Source organism: Theobroma cacao, chromosome 9 (assembly GCF_000208745.1).
Source record: "Theobroma cacao cultivar B97-61/B2 chromosome 9, Criollo_cocoa_genome_V2, whole genome shotgun sequence".
Classification (NCBI taxonomy): Eukaryota; Viridiplantae; Streptophyta; class Magnoliopsida; order Malvales; family Malvaceae; genus Theobroma; species Theobroma cacao.
The window spans coordinates 1,832,233-1,857,610 of NC_030858.1; the positions used below are offsets into that span (position 1 = coordinate 1,832,233).

At 35.7% G+C, this 25,378-nt stretch overlaps 3 protein-coding genes and 1 non-coding gene across 4 annotated transcripts; 1 reads left to right on the forward strand and 3 right to left on the reverse strand.

Annotated features, from left to right (window-relative positions):
• TRNAD-GUC lies at positions 1,274-1,345 on the reverse strand. Its single transcript has one exon. It is a non-coding gene; the product is annotated as a tRNA-Asp (tRNA).
• LOC18587903 lies at positions 1,508-2,407 on the forward strand. The gene has a single exon (XM_007011951.2). It carries the CDS (start codon positions 1,508-1,510, stop codon positions 2,405-2,407), a length of 900 nt encoding a protein of 299 aa, XP_007012013.2.
• Positions 2,735-6,430, reverse strand: LOC18587902 (leucine-rich repeat receptor-like protein kinase TDR). The gene is made up of 2 exons (XM_018128151.1): positions 3,732-6,430; positions 2,735-3,306 (listed from the first exon to the last, which is right to left on the reverse strand). Exons 1-2 carry the CDS (start codon positions 6,283-6,285, stop codon positions 2,999-3,001), a joined length of 2,862 nt encoding a protein of 953 aa, XP_017983640.1. The 5' UTR covers positions 6,286-6,430; the 3' UTR covers positions 2,735-2,998.
• LOC18587904 (protein ENHANCED DISEASE RESISTANCE 2) lies at positions 10,000-23,745 on the reverse strand. Its single transcript, XM_018128038.1, has 22 exons — positions 23,225-23,745; positions 21,924-21,995; positions 21,592-21,645; positions 20,220-20,285; positions 20,036-20,094; positions 19,658-19,734; positions 18,611-18,736; positions 18,090-18,124; positions 17,540-17,640; positions 17,368-17,463; positions 17,021-17,085; positions 16,852-16,923; positions 16,287-16,457; positions 15,523-15,719; positions 15,292-15,358; positions 14,871-15,046; positions 14,007-14,108; positions 12,744-12,791; positions 12,018-12,161; positions 11,832-11,927; positions 11,237-11,338; positions 10,000-10,552 (listed from the first exon to the last, which is right to left on the reverse strand). Exons 1-22 carry the CDS (start codon positions 23,531-23,533, stop codon positions 10,460-10,462), a joined length of 2,328 nt encoding a protein of 775 aa, XP_017983527.1. The 5' UTR covers positions 23,534-23,745; the 3' UTR covers positions 10,000-10,459.

Sequence of the window (25,378 nt, forward strand, 5' to 3'; positions counted from 1 at the left end):
TTTTTTATTTTTGAAAAAAAAACTACTAATTATATAAAAAAATTAAAACTATTAACTGAATTATTTTCTAAGTTAATCATGAAAATATTAAGGAAAATCCTAAATAAAAAATATTAATTGAAGATATTACTGCTAAATTATTTTGTCCCACATAAATTGAATTGAGGAACCAATCAACGTGATCTTTGTCAGATTCTTTCTATAGTTGCCCACGTGAACCGCTGCTGTTTCTCTCCGTCATTAAATATTTATTGATTTATTTTTATAAAATTAAATTGAATGTTTTTATTTTAATATATTTATTATTAAATTTTAAAAAATTATATTAAACATATTATAATATAAAAATTTATTTTGAGATATTTTAAAAAACAAAGAGAAAAATATGAGTAATTTTTTATTTCCATTTTATTTGACTTTTTGGTTAAAAGGAAAAAACAAATATTTTGTTGTTTGATGAGTAGATTGACATGTAAATTCATTAAAATTAAAATAACTTATATCCAATTCAATTTTACTATGTATATTCTGAAAGTAGAAAGTTTCTTGACTCACTAAAAAATAATTTATTTTTTAATGAATAAATAAATAAATTTGGATTCATAAAATTGAAAGTTTTTATTACATAGTGTCGAAAGTATTAAGGTACAGATTCATATAGTATTTTTAAATTTTAATTAAATATTTATAAAATTTAGTTAACTTAACAATTAATAAAATTTGATATAGGATATTTAAAAAATAACTAATAACTTACTATTGGTATCCTTAGTAGAAACAAATATTTTGAAAGTAGAAAGTTTTTATCTTTTTTATTTTTGTTTTAGATTTTGAGTTCAAGGTTTCAGTTTTAAATAATTAATCAAATATTCATGAATAAATAAATAAATAAATTTAAACTTGTAAATTTGAGAATTTAATGAGTACTGTTTAAAATATCAAAATACAAATTTTGATAAATATTTATAAATTTTAATTAGATATTTAATTTGTAAAATCGAGTATGTATTTAATGAGTAATATATAAAATATTAAAATACAAATTTTAATAAATATTTTTAAATTTTGATTGGATGTTTATTTTGTAAAATCAAGTATGTATTTAATGAGTTATGTCTAAAATATTAAAATATGAATCTCAATAAATATTTTTTAATTTTAATTAGATATTTATAAATTTTAATTATTTTATCAATTAATAAATTTTGAAATATCTTTATCTTATCAATTATCCCCAGTACAGACAAAAGTCTTGGCTTGCAAAACATTTAATCGCCGTTGCCGGGGATCGAACCCGGGTCGCCCGCGTGACAGGCGGGAATACTCACCACTATACTACAACGACTTTGCGCTTTAACACGGACCAAAAGCACATAAATTTTGGTTGATGTTTTTTTTTCCCCCCTTGTGGAAGCAAAAGTTAAACGTTAACGTCTCGCTGCATAGGACGAACAGGCTGCTTGATAAAACCAAGCACCACCGCAGCAAAGAGCAAACCTCCATGGCAATGCCGATCCCCAACCTCACCCCTCTTTCCAGCAGCACCGTGAAGCCTACCGTCATCTTCACCACGCCACCAAACTACGCCGCCAGACTCTCCAACCTCCTCACTCTGAAAGGCCACACTTCTCTCTGGTGCCCAACCATCACCACTCATCCCACTCCCCACTCTCTCTCCACCCACCTTTCCCCACACTCCCTCTCTCTCCTATCCGCTATCACCTTCCCTTCTCGCGCCTCCATCACCTCCTTTTCCCTTGCCGCCCTCTCTCTCCCTAAACCCCTTCTCCCCTCTCATGGCCCCACATTCATTCTCGCTGCCTTAGGCAAAGATTCAGAGTTAATCAACACCCCTTTTATCTCTCAAATTTGTTCCAATTTACAACGGATTAAAGTTTTGGTCCCTCCAACCGCTACTCCCAACAGCCTAGCCTTGTCTCTCGGGAAAGGATATGGTCGGAGAGTGTTGTGTCCGGTTCCGAAAGTTGTCGGACTAAACGAGCCTCCAGTTGTTCCGGATTTCCTCAAGGATTTGGAGAGTGGTGGGTGGGTCCCGATTCGTGTTGACGCGTACGAGACGAGGTGGGTAGGGCCTAGTTGTGCGGAGGAAGTGGTAAGGAAGGGGGAGGAGCACGAGGAGGAAGTGAACGCCGTTGTTTTCACGAGTAGTGGGGAAGTGGAGGGGTTTTTGAAGAGTTTAAGGGAGTTCGGATGGGATTGGGGGATGGTCAGAAGGAGGTGGTCGCGGTTAGTGGTTGCGGCTCATGGGCCGGTCACCGCGGTGGGGGCGAAGAGGTTGGGAGTGGATGTTGACGTCGTGAGTTCAAATTTTGATAGTTTTCAGGGTGTCGTTGACGCGCTTGATGTCTGTTTGAACGCTCTGGGACAGGAACAGGATTGCATGTAACTTGTTTGAAATAAGTCATAGGATTCTTGATAATCATCATATGTCTCTGGCTAATGATGAAGACTTTGGGAATGTTAGAACCAAAGGGAACACCGAACAAAGACATATATCTGTCATTGTCATTGGTTCCATGTAAAGATCAAAGAATGCCCATGGCAAATTTTCTTACTTGAAGCAATACTCCTTTGGGTACAGATTAGCTTGAAAAGTTACATTTAGATGAGCAACTTAGATGACACTTTTAAAGCTTCACTGAAGAAGAATTTCACAGCATTGATTGATCCAACTTACCCAGGCTTGGCACCAAAACCTTAACGAGATTAAAGCTGTCAAATTGAAATAATATATGATCAAATTCAAACTTCCACATTTTACATTGTATAAGGAACAAGATGATATCAGTTGCTCTGTCCCTATCATAAGAATTTTAAGTAGAAAAACACTATAGAGATTATATAAACAAGCTAACAACCAAATCAAAATACAAATATTTTCATCAAAAACTATTTACTACTACATATGTATCTGTTGGGGTCCTTCCACTGTAATGGTGAAAGCTAATATCACAACTCTCCTGCTTCAATAGTGCTATTATTTACCTTGCGGCTTCAATCCTGATAGAAGCTTCAATGCTTCTTCCATGGATGGTCGATCAGCTGGCCTGCTTCTGGTGCAGAGCATAGCAACATCGAGAACCAGTTTTACTTCCTCTTGCAGTGAATTAGTGGAACCAGCTTCACTGTCATTGTATACTTCTCTCAAAAGAACATCCTTCGGTTTACTCTGTATGCTTGCTCCAGCATTTGTCAGCCTACCATTAGTTAATACTTCCAGAATGATCTCCCCAAAGTTGTATATGTCCATGTATAGTTCCTCCTTGATTGCATCGTTGGATTGACCTGTTTCAGGTTTCAAAAAAGAATTTCAAGAACTGATTCTAGAAACGAAAGATTGGAAGACAAAAGAAGCAACGGAAATTAAGCCACTGCTTCAAATCAGGATAATGTCTTTTCAAGCAAGAATGTATTTCCATCAACTCTGTAGAAAATAGACTCGTTTTGCTATTCCTTTTGGAACATTGAAGCAGTTGCTAGTTGTTTGTATTGTAGGGAATGCTCACGAGGGAATAATAACTGTTAATGGTCTAGTCGTACTTTGAAAGCAAATTCTATGTCATAGACCCAAAAAATATGGTCCAGTTTGTTCAGACATTCTCTCAGCTTTGAATATCTAAGGAACTTTTGCTCAAAAGTTAATTTTGTTTGTTTGAAATGGCAAAGTTTTGAATAAAAGGAATCCATGTAAAGGGAATAGTTAAGTTTACCTGTTCCCATTCTGGAAGTTGTTGCTGGAACAGTACCTTTGATCAACCGTATCAGATACTTGAACCCAAAATCAGCTAGGCGGGGTTCCAAATTATCATCAAAGACAACATTATTTGACTTCAAATCTCCATGAGAAATTGCAGGATTACAGTCATGGTGAAGGAAGCAAAGTCCCTTTGCAATACCAATTATAATTCTGTACTTGGTCGCCCAATCTCTTCGCATTCTCACCTTCTCGGTCAAATTTCCGTTAGGCAAGTAATCATACAGCAGATAAGCCAAATGCTTATTGTAGCAGAAACCAAGTAATCTGATCAAATTCTTGTGCCTTGCATTTCCCATTTGTGTTATAAATTCTGAGGCACCCTTCATTCTCTTTGCATCCCATTCAATCTTTTTCACCAAAACTGTTATTCCAGTGGGCAGCACTGCTTTGCAAACTGCAGCTGATAGCGGTGGCAATTCCTCCATGGAATCAGTGGAATTGAAGCTTCTCAAAACGTCATTTGCTGTAAACTGTGGGAGTCCAATAAACGAGTCCATTCTCCATTGGCCTTTGCTTCCTTTGCGGAGATAAATTAGCCAGAAAACTGATGCTGCAATGAATATGACTGCTCCTGCACAGAGCAACAGAACTAATCTGAGCTTTCCCCTGCCTTTGCTTCCCAAGATTGCCATTGAACCTGAACATGATTTAAGAGGTGCTCCACAGAGCTCTGGATTTCCAACATATGCACTTCGGCCCATTGATTGCAACCTCTTTTCTGAGGGAATGGCACCGGAGATTTCATTGAATGATACATTTAGAAGTACTAAGCTTGAAGACTTGCCAAACTCTGCAGGTATTGGACCGCTGAAATTGTTACGTGACAAATCCACAACACCTAGAGCAGGAAGACTAGCAAGCTCCTGAGGTATATGACCAATTAACTTATTCATAGCTAAATTAATCATCGCAAGCGCCTGGCAATTGGAAATACTTTTTGGGACAGCTCCTGACATATTGTTCATCTGCAATTCAACAACAAGAAGGGATTTGCACGATCTGAACGGAGGTAGGTTCCCTGAGATGTTACAAGATGATGCAGAGAAATTTTGAAGAAGTGGCAAGGACCATGTTTGTGCTGGGATCATTCCCCCTAGTTCTGGATTATTAGAGATATTGAAATACTGAAGCTCTGAAGCTTGAGAAATATCTGAGGGAATTCCGCCAGCAAACCTGTTCCTGGAAAGGTCTATATATGTGATATCAGGAAGATGATTAAACCTAAAAGGGATTTCACCCGAGAATGAATTATCCTCAAGTCGAATGCGAACAAGCGAAGAACAATTGGATAGAGGTGAAAGAGTGCCCGTAAACTCGTTCGAAAACAGGATTAATTTATATAGCTCACCACCTGCACAAATATCAGGTGGAATGCTGCCAATGAAACTGTTGGTTGAAACATCTAACCATCTAAGCTTTGAGTTCCTGCCCAAGTTTCGTGGAAGTGACCCAGTGAAGTAATTGTTCCATATAAACAGGGTATCCAGTGATGGAAGATCTGCTATGTCTTCTGGGACAGTGCCATTCATTTCATTGTACATAAGACTGAGCAGTCTTAGATTCTTCAATTCTGAAAAGCTCTCAGGAATAGGCCCAGAAATTAAGTTATCGGAGAGATCCAAGTTGGTAAGTGGCACGATTCTGCTAAACTCCCATGGAATCAATCCAGTGAGATGGTTCATGAAGAGAAAAAGTGACTGAAGCTTGGTAAGATTGGAGAGATGCTTGGGTATTGAGCCAGAGAGATTTGCTCCGGCAATATCAAGGTACTGAAGCTCACTCATGTTGCCCAACTGCCATGGGATATTTCCTTCATAAGAGTTGTAGCCAATCTCCATATGCGTCACTGTTTTGAGATTTCCCAGTTCAGGTGGTATGTTTCCAGTGAGGAAATTTCCTGCTAAGTGAAGAAATTCCAGGCTCTTGAAAGACCCATACGCTAAAGGGATTGGTCCATTGAAGTAACTGCCAGCTAAATTGAGAATCTTGAGAAATTCAAGCTCGGAAAGCTCAACAGGCAACGGCCCTGAGAAACTGTTGCTAAAAGCATCAAGAACAACCAGGTTCCTAAGACCGGAGATTCCTCCTGGGAAGTGGCCAGAAAAATTGTTTCTGCTGATATCTAAGCTTCTTAGACTGGTGAGATTGAAGATTTCAACAGGAAGTTCTCCGGAGAATGAGTTTTGACTGATGTTGAGATCAACAAGCTCGGTGAAGACACTGAATTGCTTTCCAGGTAATTCACCAGCAAGATTCTTCATACTAAGGTTTAAACCAATAACAATGGTTGAATTCTTGTTGCATTTGACACCAGACCAGGAACATGCATACACTTTCCCTGAAGGATTTCCTCCAGGGGGAACTAACCAATCATCCAGACTGTTATAATCATCAATCTCTGATTTTAAGCTCAATAGAGCATCTGAATAAGGATCAGCAGCTATTACCACTGCAATTAACATGGAAGAGAACAGAAGATTGAAGTAAATCCATTGAGAAATCTCCATTGGAACTCGCAGTGAAGAAGGAAGAGAGACAAACTACAAACACAACCAATAAAAAAAAAAGGTAAGTCAGCTCACTGCAAACTGCGTTTCCGTGTTTTTGTTAGATGAATTAATGCATGGGAAATAGGGAAAGATGCATAAAAGGAGGGAATACGTATAGTGATTAGTTGATATGAGAATATTATCAAGCTGCTTTTTGGGGCAAGATGGGGCCTTGCGGTCTTAAGTTTATTGGATGGTGTTTGCCATTACGGAATAAAGCTTTCATATCTTTGAGCCATCTTTTTCTTCCTTTTTCCACTGGAGAGAATCCTATACATTATCAGCAGTGTCTTAATTTGAATTAGTATATGAATCACTGTGGGACACCATCGAAATCATCAACTTTCATTGTTTAGTTACAGAAATAAGAAAAGGGTTTTTGTGGTTGAAGCCAAATTGCAAACTCATAGATAAAGTAAATCATATTCAGTTAGGCACTTATTAGGCAATTAACATGACAGCTGCTATGAACCATTCTTTGGACCGTTAATGATTATACCTTGTGTAAATTATTGTATCACACCCGTGGTGCCACATTGTATTTGGATGAAAGTCGAGAAAGCAAAAATTATCAATCATTATAGCTAGAGACAGAATATATGGATGGAAAATGGAAATGATTTGTTGTTCATGGGGTAAAAGAAAGGGGGCATGGAAATCTATATTTAATTGGTGGTTCAGGTGTGAGGAAAATGCAGAATGAGCAACATACTCACTGTTGTATTTCAGCTACAAAAGCAGCAGCCTGGTGGTGGTCAACTTCTCTCAAACCGTAGAAAAGGAAAGAAGAAAAGAAAATGTCCTTGACATCTGCTCCAGAGGGAAAATGAAAGCTGTTCCTGCAGACTTGAGCTGTTACCAGAACTTTGACCAAGGAAGGATAAAATTCTTTACTTTTCTACTTCTTTTTTCTTTTCACCAGCATGTCTAGAATGTCCACCTGTTGTAAAAGTTCCATGCAAGAAAATAAGTTCTAATTATACCCCAAAGACAATTACGGTTTATAACTGAAAATAGATTATGTACTAAGTGTATCAGTGGATTAATTTCAACATGTATGCAATGGCAGTATATGCAGGGACAAGATAAAGATCTTTGCCAGGATTTTCGTTTGATCATGTTGTTGAGATGACAGCAGCAGGTGCGGAGAAGGTAAAGAGTAAAGACAAGGGTTGTGATAAAAGCAGCAGCATTTCCCTTAATTTATGATGAGCTTAGCCTTTTGTGTTTTTGAAGGAAATCAAAAAGGTGAGCCCCCTCCTTGACATGTGTGTTCCTTGGCAGTCACTGCTCGGGGTTTCCTGGTCCACATGCGATCCAATGATTATACAACGAAAGAAAGAAAAAAAAAAAGGAATCTCTCGAGGGAAGTAGCCATGGAGGTCTTTTATCATTAACAAGCTGAGAGTATGAGTGGCTCTAAACCTCATCAAATCCAGTAAACCAGCAAAATTCTCCGCACCCAACAAGGCAACAACTCAATCTGATAGCAGTAAAACTTTTTCTTTGTTCATCCAACTCTAAACCTACAATCAGGCTAGGTGGATTGCATGATCTTTGTTCTCCATTGGCAGCTTTGCTTTTTTGATCAGTACATTTCTTCCCTATCCAGGAAAGTGGGGCACAAGAATAAATATGCAAGTTGGCAAACACTGAGAAAAGCCTCCAGTATTTAAGAGCCATGGGGGTTATTATTCTCTGGGTTTCGCTTTCAACTTCATAGACATCAAATTGTTCGTAAAAAACAAGAGTACAGACTCAGTAGTAAGAGATTTTGGACACAATGGGGAAGTTTGTCCTTTTATCTATCATTACTTTTAAAAAAAATTTGGTTTCATGTTTCCATCACTGAAATTTTCGGAGCTCACGTACATATTCATCATGGAAGACAGTGCAAGGCCTTAAATACTCGGCACCCACGGTCCACTTCACGAGAGGCAGTAAGCCTGCATGAATTTCACAGTGGCCCCGTGAAGAACCAACCAGTTGCGTGCTATAATTAGGTTTAAATTAATGGGGTGTGATAACAATCTGCCATTGCCAGAGTTATTCTGAACTCTGCAAACCAAATGCAGTACCCCAGACCCAGAGACAGAGAGAGCTTTAACGTGCCATTAAAAGCCTAGACTGTGTTATCACTTCCCTTCTTGTTGCAGCTGCTAGTGCTATGGTTTAAAGGGGCATGCCGCGCCACCCACCCCCCCAGCTAGTAGAAATAAAGAAACTAGCTGAACTAATCTTTCAACCAAAGCATTGTCACAGACTCACAGCTTCCATTCAGGTTAAACTTGATATGTATAATTCGAATCGGAGGCCAATGTACTGTGATTATGTTGTTTCTGAAAGGGGTTTCTCTTTATTTCAGGTGTCCTTGAGGGAGGATTAACTTTGAGCAAAGCACAAGCAAAAGAACCCCAAAAGTTAATTTCGTAAAGATTACGTTAAACTCACACGAGGGGGTGGATCAAGATCGATCAACTACTGTGGTTAAATAGCTACACCCTGTTCAGCAGTCAGAGTTGGATGTAAAGAGTTCCAAAGAGTTTACCCCTGACAGGATTGAAAAAGACCCTGCACCGACTGCACGGCCGTTTGTTGTGGGAGGAACACAACTTTTAAGGGGAAAATTATCCTTCTTTTTTGGGTTTTTGAACTTGAATTGGATTCCCACTCATTTAGTCAAAAGAGAAGGAGCTTAATTAGATCATATCTGATTTGATGTATTAATCTTGATCAAATGAGAAAAAGTACAACCAAATCTGTTTACCAACTAAGTTGGTAGGGCTTTAATGGTGGCAGAAATGACCATTGCTAACCTTGAATTGGGGGTTATGCCTATGGGTTGAGTTGAAGGGTATGTTTGAGTTTTTGAAGGTAGCTTTAGTGAGAAGCTGGGGAACATTTAGTCAAAAATAGGTGGTGCTGAAACTAACGAGCCAAGCACAACGGATAAACATTCAAAGAAAGTAGAAAAGCATCGACAAATAAAATGTGTGAAGAGAAACTAGCTGTAGCAAAAGAGAGTAAGTGGAGTTAGTAAAGTGATTGAAGAAAGGGACACATCCTTTAAATTTTCTCCTACCTTTTACCAGAATTCTCTAATAAATTTGTTCGTTTGTTGTAGGACCCAAAACCATGCAATTTGCAAATGCTATGAGAAATTCCTATTACCCCAAAATCGGCTTTATTCCACAGAGAACCAATGCTTTAGTGTCACACCAAGCGTTTCAATCTTAGATCGGACAAGTATGAAAATCTTGAAAAGCTTTAAGCAAGTTAACCTTTTGAAGAGAGGATACCGTATGCCAGCTATAAACTCAATCAGACAGAGTAGTAACAGTAGCATTAAATGGTAAAAGATCAATGCAACTTCATAAAAGGAAAAGTATGCAGAGTCATTGTAGATTTATATACAAGTGCCAGTGATTTCTAGTTTCATATATGGTGGCAAAAGACAGGGTTGAACCCAGACGTTAACAATATTCTCTTTCGCCCGGGATCGCATGCTAGCTGAAAGTTGGAAGCTCATTTCTATAACTTACCTGTAACCAGGCTTTTATCCAAGCAAATGTGAATGTAATACAACCATCATAGAATCCTCAAATGGAAACAAACATGGGAAAACAGAAGAAAAAGAGATTGTACATGGCTAAGTGCCGGAACGTGATAACGAGAACTGAAAGATCATTTGTCAAACTTAATTGGAAAGATCCAAGGAAAAATGGTTATCTCACAAATATATTATTGTAACAAATGCTTTTAGATATACGGATTACAATAAATTCCAACGGCTCTTCCAAGAAAGTCTCAAGTGACAATGTGGTATGTATACCGGAGGGTGTCCCAAATTCTGTAATGTAAATTTTATGTACAAAATATTCCATTGTTCTTCACCAAATATCATATCGTTCAAGGATGAATACAGCCGACTTTTTAGCCACTGAATCTACCAAGTAAAACATAACTCAGCAACAGATAAAGTATGAACCCAACGGTTATCCCCTCAAATCAAGTAAACTGAATACTGAAAAGATATGAAATCTGGAACAACCCATTTGATAGTCTTACCCTACACATAGTGACAGTAACCTAGGAGCACAAGATAATTAAAGATCGTTAACGTAGGAAAACCTCAAAACTGCAGTGGTAAAGCAGATTCAAGCCCCACACGATTTAGTCGAACAGTGCCCAGAATGTACTCAGGCAATTCTGCCTCTTCTTTTGCCTGCAGATGGAGAAAGTATGAATATCTACGGTTCAACATACATATTTTAAGGTAACAATTAGAAACAATTCAACCTTTCACAGCACTTTAGATATCTAGGGTTTATTCTAGAGTGCTTTCATCATTATGTAACTAAACTTGATAACAAATTTCAAATCCCAACAAGGATATTGCTCAAAGAATAATTAACTATCAAGAAACATGGTGAAATTTTGTCGAGAGTGAAAATTAAGGATTTTCTAATCAGCAGCCAAAATTTTGGGAGTTTTTAACTGCTTGTTACCAAAGCGACTATGAGAAGAAAAACCAAGAGAAGACTAAAATTATGGACTACTTAAATTGTGCATTTCATGCCTATCGCAGGTGAAACAAGACCCAAGCAGAAAAAGAAAATCCAAAGAAGGGTTTTCGGCAATTCGAAACAGTAACCAGAAAAGCAACAAATTGTTTGAATAATATACTTGCAAGAAGCAATATGATAAACCACACAACTCAGAGCTCAAATGCTTGAGGAAGCTCCTGCAATCTCAAGTTAGACAAACAAAAAGTACATAAGAAAGAGCTACTTAGAGTTGGTTTTGTTTTCTGTTTTCGTTCCCAAAACACTTAGTAATAACTTCCATTAGTCTGAAACCCACACTAGAAGACAGTACTTTCACAGATTAACAGCAGAAAGGCACGAACCTCTATTAAAATAGCAAGATCTACTACTAAGCTTGTGACATATCCAAGGACGAGGCCAATAACACTTCTTGCTACCGATGATGACCCAATATCCACATCAATCTGCATATTATAAGATTCAGCAACAATATCATCAAGATCAAAAAGTCCCCATCTAACTAGTCAATATAATTCGATACTAATGTAGCATTGCAAGTCAACTTTGGAATTGCAAGAATAGGCATTAACTTCTCAATAAAGAAATATGTTAAAGATAACTTGCGGTGTATATCACTGCAGTGGAACTTCTAAAATTGTAGAGATCTCTCAAGACTTTAGATCCTGATACCACCTAGCCTTTCAAGATTATAATAACATCTGAAGACTTTGTCTTCTAATATAAGGCAGAAGATATGAGATTCCAAGTTCCCACTTGACCCCACGCAGTTAATGCATGCTTAATATAAACCATGAAATAATCTAATTTTCATATGATTGTAGTTTCAGTGATGAAGTGCATCAATTTCATATCTAAAATAAAATGCAGATGCAGCAAATATTAGCTTCCCTAGTAAGGCAAGAAAATTAAAAAAAAAAAAAACCAAGGCTGTATTACCTCCAGAAAGTTGTCCTGTCTGAAATATTTGCAGGTAACAGCTTTCCCAAGTAGGCAAGCTTTTGTTCCAACTGCACGCTTGACCATCCAATACCCCTGTACATTTGAAAACAAATGAGCCTTTCTATAGTGCTAGAATGAATTAATAAAAGCCACTTAAGATGTCTACGATATAGCATTTCGTACCTCAACAATGCTTGGAATCAGTTTAAATCTTGCATCACGAAACATATCAGTTCCATCCACGAACTTTCCCAATAAAGAATTTTTATTCACAGGCCTTTCAGCAGCATAATAGAGGACCAAACCATAGTTTGGTTTTGCAGGAACCTGAAAAAGAGAAATTAAAACATATATCCTTTTTTTGAAAGACCAAAATGAAACTTGTTGCAACCAAAAAAAGAAATCCATTATTTGAAATTCTCCTTATGCTGCTATAACTCCCACTGTCATCCTCCAAAATCAGTATTCCTGGGAGAAAAGTGGAAACTAGAAGCAAGTCTAAAGGCCAAAGAGTGATCTGAGTTGACCATCCACAACAATAAAATTTGTTCAAAATTTCCCTCTTTAGCCTTATTATTTACCATACACATGCCTATTTCTGAATTAACATTACTTTAAATGAATTCATCATATTGTGTCTAAAAACTAAGGCCTAAGCGTCACCAATAATGATCCTACCACAGCAGGGTGGTAAAGGTCAGAAACTCAAACCTATATGTCCCAAACAAACAACTTTCAGCTTTTAATAGTTAAATTTCCACAGGAGTAACCCTTTAACATAGGAAAATGTTCATACCTATCTTATGTCATCATAGGAAAGAGTTTAATCAAAATTCCCAGTATATAACAGGTATTGTGCTCAAAAACATGTACTAAATAAAGAAGGTTGAAATGCATCCACATGCGTACCTCGAGATTAATCACAAGGATAAATGGAAGCTTTTTTCCAGCATCTGACTGAAAATGAAAACTAGCAGTTAGGTCATAACTCATAAAGCCGATTTTAAATTATGCAAAATCATGCATGATAGCTCAAATATTCTCAAATTAGCTTGTTCCATCTGAAAAGGAACTTTTACTGTTCAGTGTAACAAAAAATATTCCAGTGCATTATTTATCTGTAAAACAGAAATGCCCAACACATTGGGAATACAAAGATGCAAGAATAGGTAGTACAGTCCCTAACAACTTGTGGGAGTATAAACCATATGCTAATGGATATTATCCTAAATATGAAAGAAGTATGGAAAGTAAGTTTAATCATTCTCAAATTAGAAATTTTCCAAACTGAAACAAAAATCTTACATCACCAAAAATCTTACATAGAAGGTGAGTGCAATTGAGATAAGGATGCTGCAATGGCAGTGTGGTTAAGCAAGAAAAGATAAGACAAGAAACCAATGATTTGGGACAAGATGGGGTTAGTGAAATCTGGGACAGAATGAGGGAGATACGTTGAAAGTGTAAAAGGGCTTTGATTTTATTGTTAGACATTGAAATATAAAATGTTCAATTAAATATAAGTTGAAAGAAGAAACTATACACTATACAGATAGCCAGAAAAGCTGAAAATTTAAAGATTTCCATTGTCAGTTCAAAGATTGTGTCATCCAGTCGAAAAGGATACTCAAGTTTGGAAAAATTAAGAAAACCCCAACTGAAGAGACCTTCTCCTCTTTATTTCAGCTCAGAACTGTCATCAAGCAAATGTAACAAAGAGTAACAAGGATACCAAATTGACTTTCTCTGCATGAATCCTGGTTCATTCATTAAATTATTCATACAAAATTAAGGCTAAAGATGACTTTCAAGGAACACTAATATATTTCTAAGCCAAACCTACAAAAATATAAAATTTTGCTTAAAACAAAAACAAATTCCTTTAGCACAGGAATGCTATAGCATTTAAAAATTGTGAAACACAGAAAGCTACCACTTACTTTTATTTAGCACTCAAAATTTTTTAGAATGTAAAACACACAAATCAAGAAGGATTCCATAAAATTATATTAGTATGACTTTTCGACACAACAATTGATGAAAGCAAAAAAAAAAAAAAAAAACTAAAAGCATCAATCATTGCAGCCAATTCCTAAGAAATGAAGCAAACTTCAGACGATGCTAACACACACGTGTAGAAAGGGGAGCAAAGTATGAAACCTAGTATAATACCTGAACTAGACACCTCGGGTGCAATGCAATTTTATCTGTGGCTTTATCAACTTTGAACCAGTCAACAGCTATGAGCTTGAGAAGGGGATCTGCACCCATTACCTGTGAAAAGGTTTATATCATTACTTAATTGTTCTCCCCAGAATGCACAATATCTCAGCAAGAATAAAGAATGTAATGCACACATCACAAGCATACTAAAACCAACAGGAGGAAGGCTGTCAGATATGACATAGAAAGAAAGTAGCTAATTCAACAAAGAAATAACAAGAAAGTTCTATTCATAACGACAAGCTGCAATTTCTAAATTGTATTTAAAGCTGCAGCTGTGTGCAACAGAAAACTCATTAAGCCAAGTTAATTATAGTTAAAAGCAATCAAAGAACTCATACAATAAGAAAGGTAAAACTAATAAAAGGCTCAATGTAATAATAACTCGAACAAAGCACATGAAACTGCTGAACTAAACAAGACGATCTCAACTTTGAAAGCAAATAAACAACACAACAGTAAGACAGCAAATTCTGCTAATGTATACCCATTTATAGCCATTTGCAGTCAATTATTCAATTTTAGAAACCAGACCAGCCAAGATTGGATAAAAGGAACTGAAATTCATACACACCTCAAATTAATGAGAACTGGCAAATAGAAGCATGGATATCAACTGAGGATGAGAACAGATATGCACCAAGCAGAGACCAACTATCGTTCCAATTTGTATCACATTTTGCAATAATAACATACCAGAAAATCTTATTTTAAGCTTTGATGATATAAGATGATGAGATAGAATGCACTCAAAACAAATAAAACAACAAGGACAATACATGTCAAATAATTTTGAAGAAAAGAAAAACTCACCTTGGCATTATCTTCTAAGTAAGTCTTTCCTCTGATCATAAATCCCCTACCACTAGGAGAAGTCCAACAATTTGTGTCAGCCTCATCCTTTCCATTGTGGAGGGAACCATTGAATTGACTTGCATCAATATGGACAGGAGGTACACTAGGATCTAATTCCTTATTTGCATCTGGAGCTGCATCAATAGTGACCTAATATTTAGTGTTCTGAACAGCTCATGATGAAATTAAGGATAAGACATTGTTTAAGCCATTAAGCTATATTCTTTGTTATTGACACAACACCAAAAAAGAAAACAGAATGCATGACTCAATAGCAAAAGATTTCCTAGATAAAATCTTCCTTTTCACATGTAAAGTTAAATGTACAGATAGAAAGTCTTTCCCAAATCCCAATACAAATTTTAAGAAAAGAAAGAACCTGAAGCTCGCTTCAAAGCTAAGCTTGAGATGGCCCAAGATACGTTCTTCAGCTTAATTTTCCTTTCCTGATAAGGTTGAGAGCAAACTATCAATGACAGAGGTTTTCAAGGAAACAATTAATAATTGGGTTACACCAATCCAACTAATAGTGCAACCAATTTTAACTCTTTTTTTTCAAGGAGAAGGAGACACTTCTGTATTCCAATGTGGCAAAGCAGAAAGGGATTACCTTGTCTGCACCACCCTCACTCTCTTCATCTTCTGATGATGATGAAGAATCACCAGCAATTGCATCATAAAATTCATCATGCACTTCTACATCCTCAAACTCGCCACTGGAAATTGAAACATCGGAAAGTTTTGATTGGACAATGGTGGAAGATTCACACCTGAGTGAGGGATTTGCTCCAATATATTCCTTTAAACCTGAAATAAGATTTACAGAAAACATAACTGACACTGAGTGAACATGGCATAAATGATAGCAGTGACAAAATCCAGCAGGTTTTGAGCATTAGCTTCCGATATTGTTCTTTACAATAATTCTTGAAATTTGTCATCTATGTTCTAGCTGTTGCTTGCAGCCTTGTCTGTGTGAAATGTGAGGAAATAAAAGCACTCCTTTCTAGTCACACTGACAGAAAGTCACACCAATGTATACTCATAATAACCCTATAAAGTGGTTGACACAAACATCAATCCTGTCAAATAGAATCTATCACTGCAGAGATAAATGAAAGAGGTCCTTCCTCCCTTACATCACGGAGGTCCTAGGAATAGGAAAAATAGTTGCACGCATTGGAGATGAATGAAGTTAGGTTGTCTTAACTGATCAAGTCTCTAAAAATGCACAAAAAATTTTGTAAGTCCACCTGTCTAACAGAGATCTCAGACCTGATTTGCTGAGACGACATAATTCTAGATGTCTCTAAGCCATTAATTGTTAGTATCAGATCAAAGTCAGATAATAAAGACTTGATTAGATAACTCAACCTGCAACTTGGGATAATAAAGCGTATGGGATGGTCTTTTCAAACTTTGAGCTGCTACTTTTCTTCCATCGAAACCAACCGGCACTATGAATCTCCAACATCTGCGTCACAAGGCATTTTGCAGTGTTTGAACCCATGGGTGCATTTAAACTTCTAATCTCCCAAGTAGACGCTGCCATTCATAGATATATACATATATATTACATACAGAAATAAACAAGATTTACAACAAGCACAAGGCCTCCTTCCCAATGAAATCTATGAAAGAGTCATCTCGCAATGCTCCACAGCCATAAGCACCACCTTATGAATAATCAAGTTGCCACAGAACGTATTTAACCTCTAAAAGCAGAATTTGTTGCTACCAATAGAATTTATAATAAAAGTAATCACATTCATGGATCACTCAATCCCTTCAGAATTTGAAGTACCTAGAGAGACTACAAAGATCCAAAGAAGAAATTAGCATTTCCTCATATGTTAAACGCACAAAGCAATCAAGCTATAGAGATCAACAAATGCTTCAGACATAAAATACTTAACCAACTAAGAATACAAATCCTTACGATTAATTGTTGTACGTCGGTATCCAGATCTTGGAGGCCGCTTCTTATGTACAGTTGGAAATTGCAAAATTGCTGCCAAAGAAATTATATCATATGTGAGCCAAGTAGAGGCAAGCAACATTTTGATTTTCATATAAATAAACTAAATATTATTAGTGTATTCTCTTACTGTATGCTCCATCTTGCCCGCGAAACCATTGCCTAGAGAAGACAAAATCTCTCTTGGATTGCCATCTAGAAATCATGTAATAGAACAAATAAATGCCAGCCAATGACAAAAGAGACAAGATAGATTCATGCTAATTTGATTAACTAAGGAACCTAATATTGTTTGGCCTTCCAGTATCCTTTTTAATGAGTAAAATAAATGCTGAGAATACATCAAACCAATCAGAAGTGCAAACTTTGAACATGCTTGATAAAAACTAATCGATATCTTAACTGCATATGCACGACACATTGTTGGCAAACAGTTCTTCAAAGAGAAAAATAAGTAGTCCATTCTGCAAAAATTACCGGGTGAGATATTTTGGATCATATGTTCCATGGACAACATCATAGTGTCCACCATAAGAATCTATCAGCTCCAAGTCACCTGTCAACATATCCCACCTGTGAAGATAGTTAGTAGAGCAAACTTGACTTACTGGGAAATATGAAATCAACAAATATAGGTGGAACAACTTACTCATATCTTTTATGGCGGTCCAGATTTAAGATTACTTCAAAAACAGTATCTGCACTTGCATCTACAAGAGCAACAGCCTTCACAAGAGCACCTTTTCCACTCTACAAATAATCCAAAGAACATTTAAAGAGCTTGAGTCATTCATCTGATGAAGACAAATTGCGAAACTTTGATATTGTTAGGGAACATAAGGAAAATTGTGTTCAATGATAACTTTAAGGTGAAAGAAACCTGCTGCAACTAACACAGGCACTGAGATATTTTAGATCTATAAGTTCAATTCACAATATCTATAAACTGCATGTTTTGCATTGACCTAAACAAATCAACATTTACATATTTGATGATACAGGAAGAAAATGGATTAAGTTTTTGACTGCTAGACAGGTTCATCTAAAGTTGTATTATATCTGAAATGTTCCTGTACACATTTTCTTTTACAAAGTGAACAGGACAAGTCTAAAGTTCTAATAAGTATGTGGGAGAATCTATCATGATGCTTTTCCTAAAGAAAGAAAAAGGGAAATAATAAGTATGATCGTATTGATACCTTCAAATCAGCCACATCCTCAAAGATTCTAACACCTGAAACCAAACAGAAAGCAAATTATTAGATGGTGATAAATAAATTGTTTCTCCATTAGGGCCATTCCATATTCTTAGCATATTGAGAGACTCAAAATAACATATCTTTTATAAATAGTGAAATCTTTCATTTTTCACATCTTAAAGAGAAGAAATTTTCAAATCTTATTTTGACATGCTCAGAACCAGCCTGATCACATGATAAAGCTAGAGCAGGTCTCACAAATGGAATGATTAAAGGTCATGAATAGATTGAAGTAAACTATTAATAGTGAGAGTATGAGGAATACACCATTATAGTTTTTCGAGTTCTGTATGGATTAACGTCTGAGTTGCTTTTTTATATATCATTGCCTTTTTATATATCATTACTCCAATCCCAAAGGTTCAATTTTATTGGTACCCTTACACTTTCTTATCTTGCCATTTTTCTTTTGAATTAATGCAATTTCATTTAACAAAAAAAAAAAGGTATAAGAAGTAAACCATTGATTGTACGAACACATTTCCATTCATGTGCTTCAATTGCATCTCCAAACTCCCCTTCAAAGTATCCATCTGATGTACCATTACCGCCCAAGTTGGAGGTTTGCCGCAAAAGCATCTCCGGACCTATGAACAGCCAAAATAAAAGAAAACTAAAAATTCAACTCAGCACTTAAATTATTATCTTGAGTTGAAAATTTTAACATATACTCATTAGAAATATCAAAAGTTATCATATTAAAATGCAAGATAATACAATTAGAATTACAATTGCATAGTCTTTGTTAATAATTTATTTATGTTTCAAAAATAAATAGCAAAGAACCTCAAGGAGGAAAACGTTTTTGGACAGAATAGGTCCTTCGTATCAATTAATTCCTAAATTTAGCTGTTAATTTCCTAGCACATTTTCTGGCTTGAATATGACACAATAATCTTTTTCCAATTTCACAAATCATCAATTTTCATAATAAATTTCATTCAAGGTTCTTCTATGTCCTTCACATAACAACAATGATCAATATGCCACCTCTGAATGTCCTAATACCAAGGTATCTTCAAATTTAAGAAATCATTATCTTGATTTTCAACATGTCACAAAGCTTAATTTCTCAAAAGTCTCCAATTGAACTAACTTGAGATGCACACTTAATTTTTTTATTACCTTCATTTAAGAAGCAAAAATCCACCAAGACTCAGCTAAAATACACCAAACATGCAATAGTGTCTATGTGATGCAGCATACTCTTTATTGAAGACTCAAGCATGAAGCATTTAGCTTACAATGATGTTGACTGCAAATTTATTGATAATATCTAAAAGGTGCACATAATAAACTGCATTTGAAATGATTTCACATAACAATTTATGCGAGGAAACATGCTAACTATGATACATTAAGAGGTTATTTTATACCACAAAGTGGACACTAAGAAATCTTCTTTAAAATTTAAAAGTTTTATAAGAAAATGACAAACCAAAATTCTCTCTTTGAACCTTAAAAAATGCAATGGCCAAACATCAAAATGATGGCAAATACCAACTCACCTTGTCCAATTCTTATAAGCTTTTTTAGCCCATGCGCATACCGCCTTACTCGAGGTCGATGGCCTTCTAAATCAATACTTCAGAACAAAACAGGCAGAGTAATTTATTTTTCTTTTAGAAAAAAAGATGTGGCAAAAACTAAGTATGATACATAGAAGCATGTAGGAATCTGTAGTTATACTGCACTTAATTTTCTCACAGATAAGTATACTTCCATCTACTCTGCTCAACCTATCAAATGGTATCTATCAATGGAATTTTCCCTCAATCTTCATAAATGCAATCAGTTACCCACAAAATTTATCTAAAATCAGTCTTTAACCGTTAACAAACTCAAGTAAGACTCCTATAGCAAGATAGATAGGAAAAATGGCTTACTCAGCCTCCATGTTTAATTTATTTCTGGTACTACTTCCCCTTGAAAGCTCATACTCAGCCTGTCCAAATAGGTAGCAAGTTACGTCAATGCATAAGAAAAAATCATGAGAGCAAAACAAATTCTTCTCTTCTAAGAAAGCAGCCACATATATGAACTAAGCCGTTTTAACTAACTCCCTTGTACCTGTTGCTTGGCATGATCAAATGCCTCCATCCATTTTCGAGCTTCTCCAGCTGTGGAACAAGCAATCTTCAAGCAGAAAAAATGTAAGTCAGTCATGAGCCACTCCAGCGCACAAGAAAAGAATATCTAACTACTAATAAGAAAGAAAAGTGACTCCAAGAGCAAATCATCAGCAGAGATAAGTGGAAAGTTCCCATTCCCCTATTCTATGGAGTAGACATCATTGCAGAACCAACAAAATGCTTCATTAATTTACTATATGACATGGTTTTACAGCTATGATTTTAAGAAACAAAAATAAAATATGGTTTTTGATTACTGAAACAATGACAATTCTGGGAACAAGGTAATCAGGATTCTAGAGCAAATTATATTCACAAAGACAGAAAAAGGAGGTTTTCCTTTTGACTGTTGTAGCAGAATGGGGGGCCATTATCTCTTTCTTAGCACCATGGTTCAAAGATGGCTTGTTGTCACACTCAATGGCAGTTTGGCAGTTTGAAGTTGAAAAGAACAAAGTGATTCTGCTCGTCAGTTTTAACCAGTAACAGATAGCTTTCCAAAGTGATTCAGTTGCACTTTAAGAATAAACATCAAGCAAGGAAAAAGAAAAAAAAAGGAAAAGATAAGTCAATTAGGTATTCTTTTACTAGGATGCCCGTAGAAATTGTAGACTCTCCTCAAGGTCTCTCGAAGCATCACAAGTGGTTCTCAAGGTTCAAGAGTTCTGGACAACCCTCAATTGTAGTATTATACAATGCTAGCATTACTTAGATTAGACTCCCAAGTTATCAAAACTTTGGAACTGTAAGTATTACATGCAAAATGAGGGGCTTTGATATCTAATTGGCTTATAAAACACAAATTTTATTTCTTCCCCCAGATTATTTTCTCTCCAATCAGTAAGCACACCAGATTACCAGGCTGACACTTCTCCTGCAGAATAATCCTTAAACTTTCTCAGTGAATTTGGTGCTACTCAACCCTTACAACCATCGGCTCTTTGCATATAAGTTTACTTGTCTAACCCCCTCATTATGTTCTTTCAAAAGAGCTCCTGTCATAATCACATCTTTCCCTTCAACATTACATACTAGGCCAGAGGAAGTACTTATAAAACCTCATGCAGTCACAGAACCCAATTACAGCATTTAATATCTTAACATGTTTCAAAATTCATTGTAGGGGGTGGAAGAAAAAGTGAGCCAAGACAGACATGCTATCACCCAAAACATTTGGATAACCTGTGACCCACAATTTCCAACTCAACAAACTTAAAGATTATACATACGAACAGAATGTCATATGTCATGTACAGTGAAAGCCAGCATCGAGCAATTATTATCAATACAATTATGTGAAACAAACTTACTTCTCCTTTCTTGGACTCATCCAATCGATTGTAAAACTGTATAACATATAGATCCTACAAATGTTTAACAAAAGAAAACCATCAAGCACAGCATTGAGCTTCATTATTGATTGACCATAAAACATTAAAATAACCAATAGAGAAGAAAACCATGAAGTGGACCAACTTCACAAAACAGTTTAGACAATCAAAGACCCAAAAGAAAAAGGGGAAAAGAGAACTGGAAAAGAAGAAGAAGAACCACAATGTACCACCTGAGAGCAAAGTGAAAGAAAACAAAATTGTCAAATAATAACAATAAATAAATCAAATGACAACTAATACAGACTTACCCCATTATTGACTGGGCGACGCCCTAACTCCACCATCAGTGTAGGTCCTATCACACCCTTCCTGATTGGTCTCTGGACAAGGTAACATATTAGCAACCAAGACTAGAATACATAAACAAGTAAATTTGAAGAGTTCTCTGAGACACATAAATTAAGTAATTGTTCCTTCATGCACATTGGCAATAGATAGCATCATAGCAATGAAAAACATGCAACAGAATAAAAAAATTTTTCCATAAATAATATTGTATTTGAAGATCTCTCATACATTACAATTATAATAAATATACAAATAAAGAAGGGATCTCCTTTAAAGGCAGTTAGAAACAAAACAACCTTGAAATTGAACTTTGTAATTGTAGACCTAAGTGAGATGCGACTTACTAATAACAGATGACAGTTCTACTGTCAAAGGCCCCAACATTGCAACCCATAACTTGAGTAAGAGATCTTTAAAAGCCAAATTTTATAACATTGTAACAAGAAGTTAAATTCTATTAACACTGAAATGGGAACTTCTAAAGAATACAATAGTGAAGCGATGTTAGTTAAATTATGTGATCATTAAAAAGATCACATATTATCAAGCACAATAATATGTCATTTATTTTCACTTTTGATAGCCTCACTGCATCTCGTTGAATATTGCTTTATGAACTTTAATCATCTTCCTACAAACAAAAATGCATCTAGCATTCTAAGAATTGCACTCTCTTTTGAAGGATACCCTGGAAGCAAGTATGTTAATTCCACACAAAAAGTTATACATTCTCCTTCCTCTTTCATTTCTATGTTTAATTTATTACATGATTTTCTCATCCAAGAAAACAAAAAGTAGCATGTACAGGAATCAGTACGACTCATGAAGGTTATATACACTTCACAATCAGAAATGTCTTTAACCTTCTTTCACTTCCTATGCTTATGATAAATTAGCTAAAGGCAGCCTTGTATACAAGCTCAGTTTACTAATTCAACAAAATTTAGGAGATAGATCAAATATTTGGACCCCAAACTCAACAACCTCAAATCTTCATCTCCCTAATTAATCTTAATCCATTCACTAAACCACCGTAATTAGAAACAAAACTTATTTCCAACTCAACAAACTTTCAGCTGTCAATAATTAATATCCTGCTACAGCTCAAGAATCCACAACGAAATAAATCAAAATTTCACCATACTTTAGTTTAAAAAACCCCCTGGAAAATAAGCATATCTACATTGCCTCGACGAGACAACAATCACAAGCAGCAATATATTCAAAACAAATAAGAAAACAAAAAGGTGACGTAACGTACAACGCCGGGGTTCTCGTGAGGATCTCTTTTATACATTTCAACGTATTTGCCCTTTATAAAGAGGAAGCGAAGATGGCAATACTCGTGGCCGATCGAGTTGACTCCTATATGATACACCCACCCGAAATATTCAAAAATCCCCCTCTCGTCCCCGCCATAGCTGATGCTTCGGCTATGCCCATGTTTATGACCGCCGCTATTGTTGCCGTTATTGCTGTCGTTACTGCTGCTTCCGGTGCTGCCATCCGACCCTTCTTTCTCATGTCCTCCCTCGCCTCCCGCCTTCTTCAACGCCGTCATTGTTTCCATATTACAAATTTTCCGTTCCAATGAAAGGGAAAAAATATCAATTCGTGTTTAATTTAATAAATCAGAAGCTTTTTTTCCTTGAATCATAAAAATAGTTTTGTTTTTATTTGATTGAGAGCGGATCTAAGGGAGGGAAAGGTAAGCAGAAAGAGGCCAGGAGGAGGGAGGGAGGAAGCAAGGGGGTTATTGTTGTTGTCAGCATTTTTCTTTTCATTTTTCGTTTTTTTTTTCCCCGTTCTCGAACATAGTTGGCAATGTGGGGTCCATTGTGCTGGTTTTTGGGTCAATTGACTAAACTTGTTGAGGGGCGAATTTGGTAAAAAGTCCAAAGACGTCAACGTCGCTGAGAAAAATTTGTCTTTTTCGAACAATGGTCTTGCCACGTGGTCAGATATTCGGTTACCATATTGCCGCATCACTAATGTTTGGTATTTATATGACGTGGCAAGATCGGGTTGGATGATTGCGACTGTCGGTAATAGGAGAAGGACCCACTCCCATGACACGGAAAGAGACTTTTACATCTCAAATTTTCAACTACCCTTGTATCCCCTATTTATTGCTCATTACGAAATGGGAGAAATTACAAAATTGGGCCGGTGGAAAGGAAATAACAATTGGTTACCACAATGGCAAAAAATATTTATTTATTATGAAGGAAAAATGTCGAGTTGCAAAATTAATGAAGAAACTGCTTTTACTATATATTTAAAAAATTTTCAAAATTATATATGACTGTTTAAATTATTATTTTTAATTAGATAATTTTTTAAAATTAACACAAATATAACTTACTTTTTAAATTTAATAATAATTATTATTTTTTACTCACGTAACATGTTGATTATCTTGATCATAAGTAAGATTATTAATAGCTTGAATGTCAAAATCATAATAAAATTTCAATTCCTCTCTTTTTCTTTTAATTGAAATAATTTTTTAAAAATTCTCTTTTTTTTCAAATTAAAAAGAAAAGAATATGTAAATTATCGTACATCATGCACACCAGTTTGTCATGAGGGTCAAAAAGTAAAAGCAATTTCCTATATACCAATATCGTAATTTGGCATTTCCTTGATAATAAAGATTATTGGCTATGGTAATAACCAATGTATTATTTTTACTCCACCGTCCCAATTTGTAAATCCCCCAATAATGAAAAAGCTTGGGTCTTTACTTATCATTGTTAATGTTATTTTGGTTGGTAATAGTTTGATCGAGTCTCCTTAATTTATAAGGAAAAAGAAAGCTCTATTGATTTTCTTGGATTAAGTAATCCCCTGTCAAAAACCTGTAAAAACTTTCCCTGGAAACTTTTTCTCGTCATGAGTCAACATTGTACAGAGTCACCCAGTAACAGTTGAAAAAAATAACAAAATAGCAGTGCTGATTAATTCTTTAATATGATAACATCAGACATTGTCAGTTTGGAAATTATCTCTTAAATCCCTCCAAAATTCCGGACATATAATAATTCCCAACCTTGTTGATTTGTGCTTTGTGTAATCAATCTTCTGACCTTTCAAATCCAACTGTTTGGTCTAGAAGAATGATCTGTCGTTTCTTCATTTGGTAAAGAACTAGGATGCCGACGCATCCCCCACTTTGATTTAATTCGTTTTTCTGTTTCTAACACTATTTTGTGTGGTTATTGGTAGGGCATCGTAGCCAAAGACCTTCCTTAATAACTGTGAATAAATGATAAAATTTCAAGCCACAAATTTAGAATCAGTTCCGTATACCCTAATTAAAAATTTGCTTTTTCAAAAGCATAGATGTATAATTCTGTGGAATAAGGCATCCTTTTATGGAAGGAAAAGCGATGATGGGACAAAACCATATGAG